Source organism: Thermobia domestica, chromosome 15 (genome assembly GCF_964235325.1).
Source record: "Thermobia domestica chromosome 15, izTheDome1.hap1.1, whole genome shotgun sequence".
Classification (NCBI taxonomy): domain Eukaryota; kingdom Metazoa; phylum Arthropoda; class Insecta; order Zygentoma; family Lepismatidae; genus Thermobia; species Thermobia domestica.
In genome coordinates, this window is record NC_137468.1 from 128,957,079 (window position 1) to 128,979,716 (window position 22,638).

At 34.5% G+C, this 22,638-nt stretch overlaps 1 protein-coding gene across 1 annotated transcript in view; it reads right to left on the reverse strand.

The window, feature by feature from the left end:
• LOC145671226 (cationic amino acid transporter 2-like) overlaps positions 1 to 22,638 on the reverse strand; it is a 1,570,353-nt gene that overhangs the window by 1,351,091 nt on the left and 196,624 nt on the right. The window contains exon 2 of the mRNA XM_081740116.1: positions 882 to 1,115. Within this exon, the coding sequence (XP_081596242.1) occupies positions 882 to 1,113 (232 nt within the window). The 5' untranslated portion in view covers positions 1,114 to 1,115. The remainder of the gene's footprint in view (positions 1 to 881; positions 1,116 to 22,638) is intronic.

Consider the following 22,638-nt stretch of genomic DNA (forward strand, 5'->3'; position numbering starts at 1 on the left):
TATCTGACGCCTCCAGAGTTTAAAAATAATTTTGCAATTCATGGTATTTCAATAATCTGTGCCGTCTTGATTTTCTTTCATGCGTCTCAGGGGTAGCCTCCCCAGTTTCTGAACAAGTGGAGTGTTGGATCTGTTAAAATATATAAACAGATTACGAAACGTTGTGATTTAGGCATATCTTGTAAGTAGTGAAGCATGGGCACCCATTAAAAAAATAAGAGGTCATCACCTATGTTGTACACTATCATCATACTTACACGTCGTTAAATTATATTAAATTTAGAAACATACATTGTATTTCCGTCACTACTGCTGCATTGTAGAGTTTATTATCCCTTATATCCAGAGTAAAATTTACCTATGAAAAGCTTGAGTTTTCTTAAATGCAAGACTTGCAAGACTCTTGCATGCAAGACCAAGACCAAGACCAAGACTGGGTGTGCAAGACCAAGACCAAGACCAAAACCAAGTGTTCCAGTGCAAGACCAAGACCAAGACTGGGTGTGCAAGACCAAGACCAAGACCAAGACCACCCCGGTCTTGGTCTTGGTCTTGCATTTGCTCATCACTATTCTCCACGTCAGCTGGTGCAGAAATGTAAGACTTACAAACGGGTGTACATTTAATTGTTTGACAGATAGTACATAATTACACAAATTATATACGAATACAAGTAACTGTTCGAAAACTTTTAATGGGTTATAAGTATTTAAATTCTTATGAATGACTTCTGAGTAATTCAGTTCCCTGGTAAAAAGAAGGAAGTAAATGTCTTTTCATAATGTGAAGAATTTCCTCTTTGTTCAATGCCTCTATTTAAAAAGAATGTTCATAATAGATTTATAATTAACCTGAACTATATTATGATTCAGATTACTTACCGGAAAGAGCAGAAGCTATAGCTGCTATAAGAAATGAAAGAATCACTGACGGCCCAGCTGCTTCCTTAGCCACAGCACCTACTAATACATACACTCCTAGGCCGAGAGTGCTTCCCACACCAATGAAGGTTAAATCCAGGAATGTCAACTTCCTCGCTAATTCAGATTTCTTGGCATCATCATTTTCAATTTGCTTCTTACGAGATATTGCCTTGCGCATGTACGTTGCCATTCCTTTAGAATACCATGAAAGGAGAAAGAAAGCATTAGGCCACGTTAAAATTATTGGTATGTGTTGAGAATTTGCAGAAAGATCAGTAAATGTGTAACTTTGTAGAAATGATATTAGTTTTTTTTTTTTAAAGTAACTCTTGTTTTCAACCCAAGCTCCCTCATGGCTAACAGCGCACGCGTCATTGGGGTGGGACACGGGTTCGATTCCCGGCAGAAGTTCATGTAATTCGGACCTTACATTCAGCTGCATGTCCACGTCTTATATAGCCTCGCTGCTGAAAGGGAAGCTAAAAATAAAATTAAATAAAATCATGTTATGAACCCATACACCAAAATAAATTATAACGTCCTCGAATCTAACTTAACTAATTTTTTAAGATTTCATACTTACAAAAAATACATCTAAATAGTTACTCATTAAATCCCACTTATGGATGTTCAGAAAACAAAAGACAATATTAAGCCACATAGTGTTTCTTTATAGATCATTCGTAACCACAATTGAAGGTTAAACCTTCCTCGGATCATGTAGCTAATAATAAGCTATGCTATTTGTAGAATGTATCCAAAATTATCACCAATTGAAAATCACCTGTTACACAGATATTGATTTTCTGAATTCCGTAATTTGTTTTATAATGCTGAGTCCAAGTTTTAGAAAGTAGTTCAAAATGTTACTGATACTTTCAGAAATGTTGAACACGAACAATTCAGTTATTTCAAAAGGTTTCAAGGAAAGATCAATATTTTCTTTTCCGTTTGGCTAAAAATCTATTTTTTTTTCAAATTCTGCGTCTTCTCATTTTCTGCAGAGAATAACATTTAATTATTAAGTAAAAAGTATATTACTCAACGGCAAATAGCTTAAAACTAATACGGAAGGATAACACAACATGTTCATCAACTTCGTTTATAAACATTATTTACTTGAATTTGCTCAAGAGAATCGTGCATATGTGAAGCAACATGTTCATTAACATGTTGAATTTACTCTCTAGTCTGCACTTCACCCAAGTTTTTCAGAGAAAACCTACATTTATTTTTATATTGCAGAATCGAATTGTATACACACGAGCAAAAGTGCATTCGTACTTCCAATTCCCATATCCTGCAACGTTAGACAACCAACAATATCGTTAAGGTTGGTTGGTTAACAATTACATAACAGCTCTACAAGTGCATTAGTTTGTTCCAAACATGTCAGTGTAGCAAATAGCAAATATATAGAAAAATATCCATGTCTCTGCGACGAATAAGAGATCGGGTAGAAGACATCTTTGACTATGTACCTACAGAGCGATTGATATCATGAGAATTTCACAAAGAGATGTTATTCACACTTACACTACCAAAGAAAAATCAATGTTGGTCGAACATTCATTTTATTTCACAGGCTACAGTATTTTGTAAAAACTTTTAGTGTTTTACATTATTCGTTTTAACGTTACCTACATTTTGTTAGATATCAGTCTTAATATATGTACTAAAACTTTATGAAAAAAAAACAACTTTTTTTCACAGCAAATCCAGCATAGTTATCATTTTTAAAAACTGTATTATTATTATTATTATTAATTTACATATTAAAGCTAACAAGAATATTTTCTTGAGTTACATTACTGGTTTCCAGTGTTCGGGAAATGAAACAAAAAAATGAAAAATCATAAAGAAAAAAAGAAAGACATTCTAAGAAAGTAAAATCAAAATGTGCAGTGTGTATCAGTTCAATTTGCGAAAACCGTTGCATCAATAGAAAATGTGTCATATGTTTTAAATATGACAAATATTTTGTGTTCACATGACATGAGTTTGTGTAATTTAATCCCCAATTTGTAATACAAGCATGTTTTTATTAGAAGCTTTTACGATATCTAAAGGATACGAATTCTCTCTCGTAATACGCCATAATATATCTCTCACTGTTCCTTGCTGTATTCTAAGTAATCGAGAACTGTAATATCGTAATTACAGAAACTTCTGTTATGCACATTTGGGGCAGTAGATATCGCACTTGACCACAGGAATATCTATTAGGTATCTTGGGTTCGACTCTACCTCATGATTCTTATTTCCTAATACTTTTTTAAAAAAGAAACCATAAATAGAAGGCAATAATTCAATCATTTCGACTTGGAGCTGACCACGTGAACCTTGTGCTTCAATATTACTTCGATAAAGGTCTGTTTCGTGGCAGACACAAGTCCTTGACCAGGTAATGGCGACTGCTTTGGAACCAAATGCAGAGTATGACATTTAAATCTGTCATGTTGGTAGTTGGGTGTGGAGAGGAAACTAAATTGTTAATCAAAGGTTTAAGAACAACTTAAGTTATTAATATAAACTACGCCAAAGATTATTGACTTACATCATCATAAAAGAAATACGAAAAAGTTTTTGAAACGATGCAAGATAACGTATAGCTTTGTAAGTGGAAGCAAAGAAACCTACCGTACACACACTAAAGACGAATCATTTACCGCGTAGTGATCGTGCTTCAGTTGACCAGTAATCTGTAGGTCTTCGGATGGGATCCACGGCAGGTTAGTTTTTTATTTTAAAATTTTTAATGTAATTTTTTTTACTTCACAACATAAGTAAATGAAGTTACTGTCTTTCACATTAGCGTGTCGATGGCCAGCTCCATTTCTAACAGTAACTTCATTTATTTATGTTGTGTGTACATTTAAATGGCAACGATGCATTTTCATTTCACATTTGGTGCACAAGGAGTGTATAGCCAAAACGGCTCGTCCGATTAAAAAGAACCCTCCACTATAGATTGAAAATCTCATATTTGGAGACTGTTTCCCTTCTTATATTTTGTTGTAACTTTGATAATAATAGAGTTACTCTATGTCAGGGGACTTTTATGGGCGAATATAGGAAATCATAAGGAGTATAGGGGCTTTATCTTCAAATTTGCACTACATGATGGCAGTTTATTTCACAAGACAATAAAAGATCTACTACAGTGTAGTAAGTAATTCAAAGACGCGATACAAAATCCTGTTAACTGGTTTCGGTGCGGTTGAAGGTAGAATGTGTCGACCTATTTCAGAAACCGAACCATAATTTGGTTCAGTTTTGTTTGAAAAGAGACACTGTATTGTAACTTCTCAGAATATTCCTACATATTTTGGGAAAGTTCCGAAAGATATGTAATGCTTTTGTTTTAGGTTAAGGTAATAGGAATCTACTGTTTCACTTTCGAATGGAATTACAATTCCCCATGTTTTTTTCTCTACATTTTTGTCAGAACACGAGCAATAGAAAACACAACTATTTTTCGGATTGGTTTGGTTTCGGTTAACCGTTTGAAAATGAAATTAAATGAAATCTTTTCATTTAATGTCCCACGATAATACGTGCTAGGCTAAGGGAGACCAGCATTAATTCAAGTGAATTGTGATGGACAAATAGTGGGATGGGAAAGTGGAAGCAAAACTGAGTATCCCCAGAAAACCCACGAGCAATATGTTGTCCTCAACTTTACTTGCCTTGGGAACAAACTAGGTACCCCACCCATCAGATAGTTCAGTTTTTCATAGAGATGCAAGGGCTCGGAAAAAACCGGCTTCTTTGAAAAAAAAAACTCGGTTTTTTCTGCTTCGCTTTTTTACTTGGGAAATTTTGGGCTTTTTTGAAAATTTTGCTTTAAACTGATAAAGCAGACTTTGTTTCGCTTCTCTACTACTACTACAACAACAAGAAAAAACATTCAAGTAGTGGTTGATGCAGATAATAATATGAAACCTCGAAAATAAACCATGAATTTCAAAAAGATTTTTTAAAATTCTTAACATTTATATTATGAATTCCAAAGGATTAACAAATATATGTAATACTATTTTAACCTCTTATATGCAATAAGTACTTTAAAAAATGATACACAAATAACTAGCAAAATTGTATGTAGTATTTTTACTTCAAAATATCACACACCCTCTTTTTGAAGCAAAATAAAAAAAACATGAGAGAAATCTGCACATCAAGAGCTTCGTTTCGGGTGGTTCTGTACATTCTTGAATTTTTTTAGTTAAGTTTTAACTTTCATATACATTGTATGAATATTTCGAACAAATTTTTCACTGATTGATCACATACGTAATAATATGTTACCGCCTACCAGCTGCTTCGGATCTGCAAAATCGGTAAAGCTCCAAATTCTGTAATGCACTGACTGCTCCTTAAGCTTGTTCAGAATCGGGAAAGTATAGAATTTTCTGTTCATGGATCATATACGTAATAGACGGTTCATCTGAGCGTATGGTTTCCTAGGCTGTAGGATATATAACCACCATCACGGTTTACCCAATGGTGAATGTTTCTGAATTTTTAACCAAAAAATTCAACATATAGTTACGAAACTTTTTTTATAAAAAAGAAAAACTATGGAATACATTTATAAAGAGTGGAAGAGTCAATCACTGTTCCAATTCACAAGAAAGACGACAAATTTGATTGTAATAATTATCGAGGCATTTCTCTTAACATTCTATTAATAAGATTGCATCCATACGCAGATGAAATTATTGGAGATTATCAGTCTGAATTTAGTCGAAATCGACCAGATATTTACCATTCGACAAATACTCGAAAAGAAATGGGCATATATTACCCAGTATATCAACTGTTTATTGATTTTAGAAAGACTTACAACTCGGTAAGGAGGGAAACATTGTACAACATTCTTACAGAATTTGGAATACTTAAAAAGCTAGATTTTTTAAGTGTTTAAATGAATTCCAGAGTAAAGTCCGAGTAGAAAAATGCGAGCTTGGCCTGAAACAAGAATACGCGTATGTGTTATCGCCGTTATTATTCAGCTTTGTTCCGGAGTACGCTATAAGAAAAATCAAAGATAGCAACCAGGGCCTAGAGTTGAATGGTATTCACCAAGTTATGGTGTATGCTGATGAGGTAAATCTGATAGCACGATCGAAAGAAATGCAGAGGCCTTATTAAACGCTTAGAGAGACATGAGTAAATGCAGAGAAATCTAAATACAAGGAAGTTACGGCAAATAATGAATGCGTTAAAATATCAATTAATACTTTCGACACAGTAGATACTTTCAAATGTCTTGGATCAGTATTACCAGACCAAAATCATACCCACAAAGAAATTAAATGTCGACTAAAAGCAGGGAATTCTTGTTATTATTCAGTTCAAAATATTTTGTCGTCGCGAATTCTATCAAGGAATTTAAAGCTTAAAATACATAAAACGATAATCATGCCAGTTATGCTTTATGGTTGTGAAACATAGTCACTTACGCTGAGGGAAGAACGCAGACTGAAATTATTTGAGAATAAAATTCTGAGACGAATATTTGGACCCAAGAGGAACGGGAATCGGGGATGGCGGAAACTTCATAAGGAAGAACTACATAATTTATACGGTTTACCATACATCATTAGAGTCATGAAGTCTAGGAGGCTCAGGTGAGCAGGTCATGTAGCCAGAATGGAAGAAAGTAGGAACGCGTTCAAAGTTTTAACTGGAAATCCAATCGGGAAACGTCCATTAGGAAAACCTAGGCCCACATGCGAGCACAATATTAAGATGGATCTAGCAGAAATAGGAATACAGAGTAGAAACTGGATTGAACTGGATAAGGACAAAAGTCAATGGAGAGCTTTTGTGGTCACAGAGAAAGAGAGAGAGAAAATACATTTAAGTTAAGCACAACTGCACAAGAAACATGAGTGAGTGGTTAGCTTTCGCGCTTCTATCGTGAAGTCCGGGATTCAACCCCGCATTCGACCATTTTGACAAAAGTTTTTCTTAATTCCATCTGTGAATGTAGAGATAGTGCGTGTACTGTGAGTCCTGGTCGACTTACTTTCTAATCGTGTTTAAATCTTTGTTATTATTAATTACCAGCAGTGATGGGTTTGCGAAGAGGGTTAGGGTGGGGATGTCTTTCGGATTGAAGCCTCTATTCCGAAAATAGGGAATTTCTAAAACAAACTATAAATAAATATTAGTTTTGCCTTTACTCATAAACTTCAAGCTGTCCTAAAAAAAAGAAATTTTTTGAAAAACTAAGAATTAATAAGAAAAGCCCCTCCCAAAATACTTTTCTAAATCCGCCACTAATTAGCAGTATAAAATGGTCTTCAAGGTTGTATCTGGAAGATTATAGCTCAATATACAAACGAAACGAAATATTTGTTATGCATGTACTCATAAACTTAAGCTCCTTTTAAATAAAAGTTAGAGATTTTTAGAAAAAAAACAAACATTATTCAGAAAAACCCCTCCCAAATATTTTTTCTAAAATCCGATACTGATTATTTCTATCAAATGGTATTCAAGGTTGTGAAGATTATTTTTAAATCATTGCACAGCTACAGTATAACGGAAATGTGGAAGTACGCTCTGACAGACATATTGAAAAACGTGCGCTCTGATGGATATATTGAAAACCATAAGTTTAACCATGTTCCAGAAGCTAGAGTACTACGCTCTAAGAAGTGAAACACGGATGACTAAAAAGAAATGATCTAGAGAAGAAAAATGTCGATAAATTCAGAAGTTAAAATAAAGTTACCGGTAAATAGATTCTAAAATTGCCCTCAAATACTACGTACTTTGTTTACTTTAATTCATAAATCATGTGCTCCATCCATCATGGTGGTGAATTCCAGAGCGAAATATGGCATTCAGGTCATGGAATCTTATTTAACTTTAGAGTATACTATAAGAAAGCTATTTAAACAGAAAAATCATGAAAATGAAAAAAGCCAAAATTTCCAAAATTCTGTTTTTTTTTCACAAAAAAGCCGGCTTTTTATGTGCAAAAACCATCGATTCAAAAGGCCGGCTTTTTTGCATCTCTAGTTTTTCAGGGTTCTGGTTCGATTCCCCGTGGTAGAGCCTTTGAAATTTTATATATCCTCAATATCTGTGTACATGTTCCTGTGTTCAAGGCTACTGGAAACAACTGTAAAACGAGTAGCAAATAGAGGCAATTTACGGAGATACTTTCGGGGAATCAGAAAACAAAAAATTGGTCTGAGCCACTAGATTCCAGTTAAAGGTTCGAATTACCTTTAAGATCACTTTCTCCTCTATGTCCTTTTTGTTTTCTAATTTAAATTTAAATTCTTTGGACTAGTATTTTATCATGAGCAACATCAGAGTATTTCGTCCTTTTAAAAACATTTGAATCGTAAACGTGTGCAATTTGCTACATACACGAGTGTTTTTCTCCTCTTATTTAAGGCGAGACATCTTAGGGTAGTAGCGTGAAAATTCGATTCATAATTTAGGGGTCCTTTGTTCGACTCGCGCTGAAATAATTAAAGAAATTCTTATCCTTTACAATATTGATACTTCTGATGTATAATAACATGAAAATATTCTAATCTCACGGTCTGAGGTGTTGAAACGACTTTCTTCACAACGGAAATACTAACAACATGACATCTCATGTCTAGAACCTTGATTCGTAATGCCTGAGAACGTAATGTGTTTACCAAATGTATCTGTTCAAAACAAACTTTATGGTTTCCTAGCAATCGTGGAATGGTTCGTAATCTTCTTCCACTATTTCTGCTACTGTTAGAAATAATAGTTTAGTTCGCCATTTCCAAGACGCTCCATATATCCCTTCAACCAAAATTTGTAAATAGGAACTATTCTTTTCTTATATCCGTATGTTTATTATCTTAAAATATCAATATAACTCATACATAATCCAAATTTCTTTACCCAAAGAAAGGGCATTACTATGTATCGTGATGAAGACAAATCCTACTTAGTTTTTGTTATGGCATCGAAAATTTTAATAATGTTGTCTAGGAGCTGATACTTTTCCCTGCTCTTTTCCTTTTAGACACTGATCCTTCCAAAGTATATCTTATTAGTCAATTCGCCCTTAGACGGTGTAAAAAAATTGTTTTCCATTTTCGTATCAACTTCAGTATGCTTATTTCCATTTCTTCAGTCTCAGTTAACCGATTCAAATGTCACTGATTATCCGAGAGATTCTAAAATTCTAGAATAATTCTATAAGTATTTAATTTGAACTAAAAGTAAACAAACATGCCATATATACAGTAAACATCAATTTCAATATCAAATCATTACATTTGCAATTTACAAATGTAAAAAGTTTTACACTTTTAATTATTTCATCATATCTTCCCCTTAAGAAATAATAAAACATCTGAGACCGAGTTTCGAACTCTCGATCTTCGAGTTTCACAAGTTCTTTACAAAGACTGAGCAGCTCAACACGTTTGCCTCCTAGCAGCAAATCTATGGCTTGCAGCTAGTATCTTTATAAAAACGCAGGGATAATGCAATTAGTACTGTTTAGATCTGTGGAAATTTTGATCTGTGGGGCTTACCTTTTGGACTTAGTCTCTGAACGAATTTCCAGGTTTATGTGAACAGGAGTGTAGCACTGGAACAGCCCGTAAATGCCTTCAATGTTGTTAGAATAACACGTAATATTCAGGTCTGAAATCTTCAGTAATAATAATAATAATAATAATAATAATAATAATAATAATAATAATAATAATAATAATAATAATAATAATAATAATAATATAGACAAATTCCGTATGTGGACAGATTGTATTAAAATCAATAAAATCTCCCTAATATCAATGAAAGGTTACAAAATAGTTGGTATTGAAAAGAAATATCCGGACCAGCGGGACATATTTCCTGTGTACATTCCTACAATTAGTTAAATGTTAAACGAAAGGTTTCCAGTAAACTTTCGTATAGAAAATGGGGCTACTGAACTCATAAGGGCCCCATGAAAAAATATGTTTTCAAGTTTTACGTTCCATGGTTATGCCTGCTAAGCTCATAGAGACGTCATGATGAGAATGAAAGAAAGAGTAGAATGAAGAAAGTGGGACAAACCAGTAGAAAACCTACACACACGGCATTTGTCCACCACAGTGCACACTGTTTGGGAGCTGGGATAGATCCACGGACACAAGTTCCAGAGGTGAGCGGGCTACTCCTGAAACAACTATAAAGAAACCGCTTGATCTTTTCGGAACAGGGTGAACCATTAAATTCACAAATCTTCAGTAATAATAATAATAATAATAATAATAATAATAATAATAATAATAATAATAATAATAATAATAATAATAATAATAATATTAACTTTTTTAAAGTTGCCTTATATTAGGCAAAACTTACTGAAAAGTCCGTATTTCGGGGAGGGGGTAAGCACCTCCAGAACACACACCTGCAACTACCCAAATATTGAACGAAAACGCTCCACTAAAGTTTCATGTAAAAAGTAATCTACTGTACGTTTTAAACAAAATGAATAATAAAAATAACTGAGTATCACTGAACAGTAAGGTATATAATAAACTAACTTTTGGATATGCAGAAGTAATTATAAATGCTTTGCTACAAATATACCTACAAATACCATAATTCAATGACATCAGAGGTACACAGTAACAAAATAGCATACAAGATTCAGTCTACAGAGCAATTGTTACTTAAAGAATGGACATACACTATTTCGAAAATCCAGATAAGACGAGAAATGTGCACGATACTTTTCGTCCTGTTTCGATTCCCATCCTGAAAGCGAGGAGATAATTTGAGTTAGCCTTGTCCCGTCTGGAATGTAAAAAGTTAATTCTCGTTTCTATTTTGTTTGTTTTGTTTTAGAAACGAGATGAGGAATTCCTCTTCTCGTGGGCAACACTAAACATAACTGACTATTCTTGTCAAATGTCACGTTTCTGCTTGTAATGGTATGGTTTAAGCGCTAATAAGGTTCTAACTTTTAATCTTCTACGAGATAATTATTATTATTACTATTATTATTCCTGAAGATTTGATAGTTGAAGTATTGAAACATCCAAGTATTCAAATATCTAAAAACAATAAAATGGGTGTCATCGCCAATCATTCGCCACCAAATAATCTAAAGCAAAAAATAAAAAAAAACTTACCCGCCATGAATCCTATCCGAGGACCCACGGATTACTGGCTGAGCGCGTTAACCGCTGAATCACAATCACTGTGATAAATGATTCGTCTTTATTGTGTTTACGGTAGGTTTCTTTGCCTCCACTTACAAAATTATACGTCATTTCTCTTCGTTTCAAAATGTCTTTCGTATTTCTTTTATGATGACATAAGTCAATAATCTTTGGCATAGTTCATATTAATAACTTCAGTTGTTCTTACACATTTGGTTCATGATTTAGTTTGTTCATACCAAACTACAGATATGACATATTATTATCATACTTTGCATTTGGTTCTAAAGGAATCGACACTACCAGGTGAAGGACTTATGTATGTTTCTATTTATAATTTTCCATTTTTTAGACGGCAACTCTATTCTTGTAGTCTGCTGTGTGGATCGCTCACTGTGAGTGTCGTACGTTCAAATCTCGCCGTAGACATGGATGTTCTCTAACAGTTTACGTCTACTTGGATTTTTGTTTGGTGCTGTTAAGACTACGGAATACTCTGTGGAGAGCATTTGGCTGTTAAAAAAGAGAACGCTATTTTTTGGCGGCTATCACTTTGTCATATGAGGCGCCTAGTATCAAATTCCGCCACATTCATTTCGCTTAGTTCGAGTAATCTCGCAAAAATGCAGTGAAGTTCCATCTACATGCGTGTAATGTCCCATGTTTGAACTAGTATTTTTAGTATGAAATATTAAGCTTTTAAACAAAATCCTGTTTCCATGGAATTCCTTTAAATCAAACAACATATAACTCAATTTCAGTAAAAAAAAATGTATTTGGCGGCTTTGGTACCAGGCGCCTCATATCTGAGTAAATATTAGAGTTGCCTACCAAATAGTCATGTTGGATCCAAATATCTGCTAAACTTTCCTTGAAGAAAGCTATAGGTACCGGAATAATCACCGACAACAACTTCCTATACAAGGTATTTAATATAGTTTCTGGAGGTGACGTTTTATCACCAATTTATGTTGAATGCTTTTTATGCCATAAAAAACAAGGAGACATACTAAGTAAGTCCTGGCTAAGTCAAGCCAATTTATGTATTACTTCTTAGCGCCACGGCTATCTCATTTAAATATCGATTATTTCAGTTTCATCCCAATAATCTAAATTTTTGCATATATATATATACAGGGGTGGATCCAGGATATGATCAAGGAAGGGGCTAAACCATATTTTGCCGTTTTATCTAGTGTAAAGCAGGATTGAAGCTCATTTTATCCAGTGTATACCTGAGCGTCAAGGGGGGGGGCTATAGCCCCTATAGCCCTCCCCTTGGATCCGCTACTGTATATATATAGACTAATATCCTAGATATGAATATCCGAGTTCTTGTTAAGACAATATTACAGTGAAGAACTCCCGATATCTACTCGGTTACTTCGGATTATATGAATTTTTCCTGATTTATATTTAGTATATTGTTTGAATAACACATATCAAACTCCGATTGTAACTATTTTATTGTTTATTATTATTTCAGGTAACAAGAATAGCATGCAATGCTGGCTATGAAGTTTCGTTAACATGAGAAAGGAAAGAAAATGTCTATACAGTATTAATTGTTACAGTTCGAAATATCTTACATATCCAAATATATTTTGATTATTATTAAGTTTTATTGTATTTCTCTCTTCAATAAATAAGATTTTGTAAATATTATCATATTTGCTCTCTTTGCGAATTCAAACATACTTGAATAACCTCATAACAAAAAACTAATGATTAATGACATCATATTCTCTGATTCAGAGGGTAATATCCAATTATATATTTATATGGGCAATGAACGAACAATATATATATATATATATATATATAATTGCAATCAGGTTTCTCATAATCACACTTAGGATAACTCCAAGAACACAAAGCTGACATGGTCCAAAAGCTTTGGCAAATGAGGTTAATTCCATATCGTGAGCAAATATAAACTTTATTTAATATTTATGATAAGTTCAAAGGATATTTCAAAAGGCAAGCTAAATCTTATGCATGTTAATTTACCAGAGCTAGTTCAGATATTTATATTGGTAGACCAACATCTATGCTGAGAGAAAAAAATCCCGAAATATTCTTCTTTCGTTGAGTAAACAACATACTACCCTAAAAGAAACTCCACTATTACCGATAAGTTTTTATAGCAACATTACCGAGCAGTTTAATTTTCAATGTATGTTCAACGGGAAGATAGTCATGGAACGTTCTCGATCTGTGACCCTAAGCAAAATTTAGTGCATTACTTGCATTATAACACTAACTAACTAATTAACTCTATGGCCTATGGAATCCGGAGGTTCAATGCAGCGCTCACAAAAGCTCTCCACTGATTTCTATCCTTAGCTAACTGCATCCAGTTTCTACTTTGTATCCCAATCTCTGCGAGATCCTTCTTAATGCTGTCCTCCCATCTACGCCTAGGTCTTGCTAATGGTCGTTTTCCGATTGGTCTTCCAGTCAAGACTTTGAAAGCGTTTCTACTTCCTTCAATTCTAGCTACATGACCGACCCACCTAAGCCTCCTAGACTTGATGACCCTAACAATGCTGGGTAAACCGTATGAATTATGTAGTTCCTCGTTATGAAGTTTCCGCCATTCCCCATTCCCGTTCCTCTTGGGTCCGAATATTCGTTTCAGGATCTTGTTCTCAAATACTTTCAGTCTAAGTTCTTCCCTCAGACTAAGCGACCATGTTTTGCAACAATACAGAACAACAGGCATGATTATCGTTTTGTATATTTTAAGCTTCAGATTCCTCGACAGAATTCGCGACAAGAGATTTTGAACCGAAGAGTAACACGAATTCCCTGCTTTTAGTCGACATTTAATTTCTTTGTGAATATGATTTACCTCTGTTAATATTGATCCTAGATATCTGAAACTATCCACTTTATCAAAAGTATTATTTAATATTTTAACGAATCCATAATTTGCTGTATTACGGTACCGACGCAATTCCATCTCTCCTAACAGAGTCGTACGCCTTTCTAAAATCAATAAATAGTTGATGTACCGGGGTATTATATTCCCACTTCTTTTCGAGTATTTGGCGAATGGTAAATATTTGGTCCATAGTTGATCGATTTCGTTGCACATTCTAAAAGGAAATCTGATGTATATACCGGTAAGTTACTTTGATTAGTCTATCACCAAAATATTGAATCACTTTGGATTAGGTACTCAACATGATGATGTGGGACCATCGATGCAATCATGTGACGCCATCTGACAACTAGGCCCATCTTCCTGACGACTAATTATAAAACTCAAAATCACATTACCTTAGTAATGGGATGTTTAAAACCCGATTCCAGGATTCTGTCCCCAACGGGGCACATGTTTTCCTTCCATGGCCAAGTAAACGTCCGCTCTGCAGACAACAGATGCCCTGTCTTCGGTTAAATGCCTACGGCCATTGAAATGGTCGAGCGAATATGGCACACAGGAAAATACACGAAAAAAAGATATTTATATAATTTTTACTAAAGCTGGTTCAAGATCCAAAAGAAGGTGGTTGGCCTAGTAATTAAATTTTACCACTGTTCGTCCAAAATCCGGGCAATTTGCCACTTAATTATTTCAATTTGTTACCAGCTTCATTCGCTGTTTTTGGTGTGCTTTCAAAATTTTTCTTCTTCTTTTTTGTCTAAACAAGTTCACTTCCGGTATGCATTTTCGCCGATCCCAAGAGGTTCATCCAATACATGGCTGAAGTAGCGCTCTTATTGGCTATATACGGATGGCGTCACAAAGATTCAAGTTCAATCTGCTACTATGCTTGTTGCTTTCGTTTCTCTGTTTTGTGTGTGTTTAAAAACAGAGAGAGGAGATTGTCAATATTATTACTTGTGAAATACATTGCATTATAATTCTTGATTTATGTAAACTTCTTACGCGGTACAAATAAATTATCTTTAAATAAGTCTTCGTCCAAATAAAAGTGTTATAAAACGCACTTCACATGAATGTTATTATTGACTGCAATTTTAACATTTTTATTAAATCACAGAGACAATATTAGCTGATGGTGCTCACATACACTGGCTTTTGCAGAAATTTGTTCACTTTGTTATGCTACACCTTCTTTTGATTTCAAATTTACGTACAAAACTTGAGTTCCACTCAATTCATAGTGTAAAATTGAAAACTTCTTGGCCTTGTTACTTTAACCATGTACAAAAATGTTCCTAAGATTAACTTTACATTATACGCTCTAATTCGTCTATATTTGCACCCAAAAATAGGTCTGGTTTAGAAGTATTTTGCGGCAAATAAACGTTGTAGTGTCGTTGTTGATAAGTTATGATCGATTCAATTGCACGAGAAATGCTCACCAACTTGAACTAGATGGCCATTATTAGCTAGCATTCTTTATGAACCACATAAGGTTACCAACTGGAGTATACAAAATAAATTGCATTATATTTCATTGGAGTTTAGCATCCCTTTGAACACCAAGGTTATAATGAGACATGGACCTATTGCTTTACATGGAATCCGATCCATATGGGATTACGCCGGGAATCGAATCCGGATTTCCTGGCCAAAGACGCGTACGTTAACGATATAGTCACGATATAATTCCAGACAATGTAAAGTTAACCCTGCTTTTCTTTAGAATGAATGTACCAGGACCAACTTTACATCGCCTTAGACTTTGAACCATTGGTTCCCAAGGCCCAGTCTTCTGAAGGGGACTTGAAGAACAAGTAAGGGATTACAAGCTGACTACAGAAATAAACTATAAACTTGTCAGAAAGATTAACAGATGTTATGTGTTTGATATTTTGTCTTTCTTATTCTCCCATTCGAGACTTTAAAGTAATTAAACACTTAATAAATATAAACACAGATGGAAACAAAGCGAGTGGTTTGAGGTTTGGAGCAGAGCCGTGCCGTGGTGGGGCGAGCGGGGCGACGGCCCCGGGCGCCGAAGTAAGGGGGCGAAAAAATCGGGAGAAAAAGTTCCAAAAGAAAGGAAAAATTACTTGAAATATATATATGGGGGCGCCTTCGTATACTCTCGCCTCGGGCGCTGCTTCTCCACTGCACGGCACTGGTTTGGAGTCCCGTTCAGCAGCAAAGCTATATGAGACGTTAAACTACAGCTTAACGTAAAATCTTTACTACAAAAGTTCTCGCTGAGAATCAAACTCAGATCTCTCGCGCCGAAGACGTCTATGCTAATCATATAGCTACGAGGAAACTAAATGAAAATATGGTTATGATTGCATTTTCGATATTATTATTATTATTATTATTATTATTATTATTATTATTATTATTATTATTATTATTATTATTATTATTATTATTAATATTATTATTATTATTATTATTGAAGACCTCAGATTTCAATGATGAATCTGAAATCAGACAAAAAGCACATATGGCCAATGAGTGGGAGGGAGGTTAGCGAGAATTATACAGGGTTTAAGAAGGAGGCGCCAGGTAAACGGTTGGGAACCACTGCTTTAAACATGATCACTTACACTTTATAACCTCGTACTTGTCCTTCCTGCTTTGCCCTGCCCTTGTGCAGATTTGATGCAAAACTAGCTTGTACTGACCAGTCAGCACAGATTGACCTGTATTTTACAAACTTGATGATATAATTGCATCAAGAAACCATTATCAATAAAGACACGACAACAACATATGTTACAAAATATCTCTCCACGTCCAATGCACGTACAAACTACAGGAGTTCATTTTTTAAATTATCTCTATACGAGACTCGTAATGTTTAAATGGGTCTATTCCATCAGCGGATTTTCATTCTGCTACGAATGCTTTCAAAAAGGATTTCCTTCATAATCCACTGGGAAGTGTAGGGGACCTAAGAAAACAGACACTTGAATAGCATATGGAGTGAGGTTAAGAGCAAGGATAAGATCTAAAAATACTGGCCTCAAAACACCGCAGACAATTGTTTGTTGCATTTACTTCAGATTTTGAAACAGGTCGGTAGCCAGCCCAAAAATATAGGGAGGGCCCGGCTGAAATTAGGGGAGACCGATTCAAAGTTCTCCACCATATTATAGTTCATTTCAATCCTACTGTGAAAATTTTGGTCTTGCGCCAAAGGTGTGTACGCTATCCACCTACCCATTAGGAGGCTATATGTAGTAATTTAGAAACGAAAGAGAATTTCTGATGAACTAGCTTGTCTATACACTGAACCATGTAAGTATAGTGTTACAAACTTATAAACAACATACTAGACGTCTTCGGCGCGGGAGACATGAGTTTGTCTTCCGGCGAGAACTTATGTAGTTAGGATTTTACGTTAAGCAGTAGCTTCAAGTCTCATATAGCTTTGCTGCTGAACGGGTCTCCAAACCTCAAACCACTCGCCTCGTTTTCATCTGTTTATACTTATGAAGTGTTTAATTACTAAAATGAATGAATGAATGAAAAAGTATAAGAAAGACAAAATATCAAACACGTAACATTTGTAAGTTTTCTTTGGACAATTTATAGTTTACGGGTTTTCTGTAGTCAGCTTGTGTTCCCTTGCTTGTTCTTCAAGTCCCCTTCAGAAGGCAATGGAAAGTTGACCCTGGTATATTCATTCTAAAGAAAAGCAGGATTAACTTTACATTGTCTGGAATTATATCGTGACTATATCGTTAACACGCATTTTTGGCCCAGGAGATCCGGATTCGATTCCCGGTGTAATCCCATGCGGTTCGGATTCCACGTGAAGCAATAGGTCCATGTCTCATAACCTTGGTGTTGAAAGGGATGCTAAACTCCAATGAAATATAATGCAATTCACATTGTATGTTCCAGTTGGTATCCTTATATGGTTCATAAACAATGTTAGCTAATTATCGCCATTTAGTTCAATTTGGTGGGTATTTCTCGTGCAATTGAACCGACCATGGCTTATCAATAACGACACTGCAACGCTATTAGCGGTAATATATTTCTAAACCAGAGTTATTTTTGGGTGCAAATATAGACGAATTAGAGCGTGTAATGTAAAGTTAATATTAGAAACATTTTTGTACATGGTAAAAGTAGCAAGGCCAAGACGTTTTCAATTTTACACCATCAATTGAGTGGAACCCAAGTTTTGTACGTAAATTTGAAATCAAAAGAAGGTGTGGCATAACAGAGTGCACGATTTCTGCAAAAGCCAGTGTATTCATGTGAGCACCATCAGCTAATATTGTCTCTGTGATTTAATAAAAATGTTGGATTGCAGCAGTGGAGGCTAATGTTAGTGTTGCAGCGTTGCGTAACGACCAAAGTATTAAAAAAAAAATATTATTGTCAATAGTAGTAAAGAACAAAAAAAATACTTTTTAATACTCGCATATACACACTTTAAATAACATATTTTTTACTTCTGTAACTGTCCGTTACGTTAATCCGTTTTAAAAGCGAAAAATAATCCGTCACAGAGTCTCTAATTTATATTGTGTTGCAGCGAGCATACAACGACCAGATTCCTTCCGCACGGCAATTGGAGCAAAATGTTAAATCTCCTTTCCCCTATCTCAGAAGTTAAAGGGACTGGTCGTTGCAGTGCTTCTGCGACGCAGCACAGTTTCCAGTGAACGAGAAGGTTTTTCGCGCTACATAAGATTTCTCAATTTTATTTCACTAGAAGTTAACAAATGGAATTTATTTTTATGCATTCATATTTTTAAATTACGGGACCATACTGAAGCAAATCAATATAATCACAATTAAAAAAAGTGATTGCAGAATTACAAAATAAGAAAGAAAATATCTAGTAGAGCAGAAAACAAATGAAAGTAGACCCGCATTTACAAGTTAATTCTTAGCTTATATTGATAATGAAGGCTTCTTCTACAGTAATTTGTGAATCAAATATTAATAAGTAAGTATGTAAAATCGCCTCCCCCCTCTCTGTGGATAGAAATTTAGTATATACATATTTCTTTTATAAAATAAGTATATTATATACTCTTGATAATTTCCACATAAAACTGTATGATGGGGAACGCCACATTGAATTTGGGACTAGTTAGCAATCCACAGGGGCATAGCCACGAGGGGGGTCCACCGGGTCCGGACCTCCGAAAACTTTCGAAACTTGACTAACATTTGTAGGCTTTCCTAACGAACTATACTTGTTTAACAGAGCAATGATTGATGTAGGCTAAATATTTTATTTTACGCCTCATCATGTACTCTTTTTTTTCTTATAAAAATAATCGTTATATCATTTTTTCTAAAAAATATAAGTGACAGTAGTTAAGAATTACTTAGTGTCTTTTCGGGTGCAGTATAAGACAGGTTTCGTATTACGTAGATGTACTGGACCTCCCTCAAACACTTTGGACCCCTCCCAGCTAACATTTCTGGACGTAGAACTAGCAATGCTGTTTGTTTTGATGTTCTTTGATTTTTGGCTTCTGTTACATCCTACATCTGGCGGGCTTCGAGGTTTCCTTTCCAGAACATATCACATTGATAAGCATTGTTTCGCCTCATGTGGAAGTATATTGTGTTCATCGTGCATTGCGTAACAAGCAAGACGGATGATTTGGAATGTAGTTTTTTCTTTTACGTGCATGTGTGTGTGTTCATATATGAATATGTGACATTCGAAATTCATATACCAGTACCTCTTTTGTATCAGCTGTTTTGGTTTTTAATTATTAGTTTTAATTTTATTGGGTGTGCTTTAATTCTGTAAATAACCTACAAATTCTGAATGAATTTTATACCATGGGTTCTGTAAATAACTTACAAAAAACATTGACCAGCTTTCAACTGGGGAAAAACTTGGAATTAAGGCTTAGACAAAACAACCAAAGTGCAATTCAGGACAGTGTTCAAAAACAAATCCAGTTTAAATTTACAGGATACCTTATCGCAGTAGTGTTGTTTGCACTAGATACATTTCCCCAATTTATTTTAAATTTTCCTGGATAACCTGTGAATAAAGTGTGTTCAATGTACATTTTTTTTATAATACTAACCTCTGCTACGAACTCTCTTCAGTCAACGCTGAAGAGGAATTCGGATCACTGTCATGGACTGAGTTTGCTAGAATGAATCGTCCGCAATAATCTAGAAAAAATATTTAGTGAATCTACGAAGCTTATGAAATTAATATTAACTGTACCTATGACGTCAGCAAAATAAGAAAAGCTTTTTTCCACATTGAAAAGAATTGACACTTTCAAGGAATTGAATGTCTCGAGAAAGGTTAATACAATTAATTATGCTTTCCGTCGAAAAAGACCTGACAATAAGAATACCAGAGCTCAACCAGCATGTATTAGACAGATTTGCTCCAATCAAAGAGAGGAGAATGAACTTACTAATTAATTAAAGTGATTAATCGAATAAAATCCTCTGCATTTTTTTATTTTTTAAAAACAAAATTTTATTTAATTTAACATGTCACATAGCATTTGCATCTAAAGTTATGCTGATTAGTCAATGAGTCCACTTTATATCTTCTGTATCTTATCGTTCATACTGCAACACCCGAAACCACACTCCACTAGCCGCCACTGGATTGCAGTCAATAATAAGATTCATGTGAAGTGCGTTTTATAATACTTTTATTTGGACGAAGACTTATTTAAGGATAATTTATTTGTACCACGTAAGAACTTAACATAAATCAACAATTATAATGCAATGTATTTCACAAATAATAATGATAATCTCTTCTCTCTGTTTTTAAACATTCACACACACAAAACAGAGAAACGATAGCAACACGCATAGTAACAGGTTGAACTTGAATCTTTGTGACGTCATCCTTACATGGCCAATAAGAGTGCTACTTCAGCCATGTATTGTACGAACCTCTTGGGATCGGCGAAAATGCTTCCAGTATTTAGAGTCAAAATACATACGTATTCACATTCTATGAATAAATTTAATTTTTGGATGAATAAAGTTAACGGGTTATACCTATTTCTCATTATTAAAATCACCTAGTTATTAATAGTGAAGAATAGAGCACGTTACAAACTATAAACGTCCGGATTTAAATATTTATACGAAGCAAAAGTGCAATTTCCGGTTACAGAAGAAGTCCGGAAAACAAACCTATTACGACATCAACTAAAATTTTCCTCTTTACAAGATAGAAACTTAAATGGTAAACACTTTCATGAATCGGATTACCGTTCTCAGATAGTCCTAGTAATTTAGTAACCGCATTACTGTTCTCAGATAGTCCTAATAATTTAGCAAAATACGTATTAGATACGTATACTATATATTTCCTATAATTAGGCATATGACTGCTTTCCCCAAATTTTGAAGTCTCACGCTATTTTTCATTCGTAAGAAAGCTTGTAATTAACCATTAGTGCATTATAGCAATAATAACTATCCGAAAATCAAAATGGTACCTGCTCAGATTTAGAACAAGGGTGCTGGTTAATTACATTATTCACTCACGAAAATAAAACAAGAGAACACGTTGATACACACGTAGTCAACTTGTATTAAAACAAAAACAAGGCGTACAGGTTAAAAAATTAAGACTACTATCACGTCAAAAACAAACAAAAGAAAAAGATTATTCCAAATTTATTAACTTGAAAACAAACACCTTAACATACAGTCAGCAACAACAAACCAACATATGTGGGCACAGATTGATTATACTCCGACTTCGTACCACAATGTAATGCTACCAAAAGGTAACCTTACAACATGAATTCTTCACTTTCGGTCAACCATCTCCGGTCTGCATACATGCAACGTATATGTTTCATTAAACTCGTCTTCACCCAAGGAAGTGATCGCTAACGCAATTTCGGACACTTCTGGTGAACCACTTCTATACGGTATGTATTACAGTTTCCGAGGTAGGGTATCAAGACGAATTAATTGATATATATTTTTCGTTTGAGGTATCACTGCGAAACATACAACCGCCGGAAATTCTAAAAATACTGTATTAGATGCCGAATACTGGAAGGAATTAGACAGAAGTGACTGATTCTGTACCGATCGCCTTTTCATCAGAAAGAGTTAAATGATGCGTTTGGTTAATGTGTGTAATCGTTGGAAAGACCTCACTACCTGAAACTTTATTAGGTACCATGTACCCGAAGTGGTTCACCAGAAATAACTAATTTTTGTACCGATGGTTTTCTTTTGTCAAGCCGAGTTGATTGATATATGTGTTACCTATGTTCAGGTCTAGGAAATTCCCTACAACCGAAATCTGTAGCCTATTAGGTACGTGTAGCGGAAATGATTCTCTGAAAGTGATAAATTATGGTACCGATCACTTTCTTTCGTTAACACGAGTTGTTTGATATATATGTTGCATGTGGGCAGTTGGTAGAAACATCACACCCCTAGAAATTGTATTATCCCGTTAATAATAATAATAATAATAATAATAATAATAATAATAATAATAATAATAATAATAATAATAAAAATAATAATATCGCTCTTTTGAAGGCAAATTGATTCAGGAAGCATTAAATTCGTGTGGTTTTCCAAATTGAAATGTGTCTTATTTCCCAGTGCTATAAAAGAAGGGAAGTGAGGAATTATATTTTTTGAG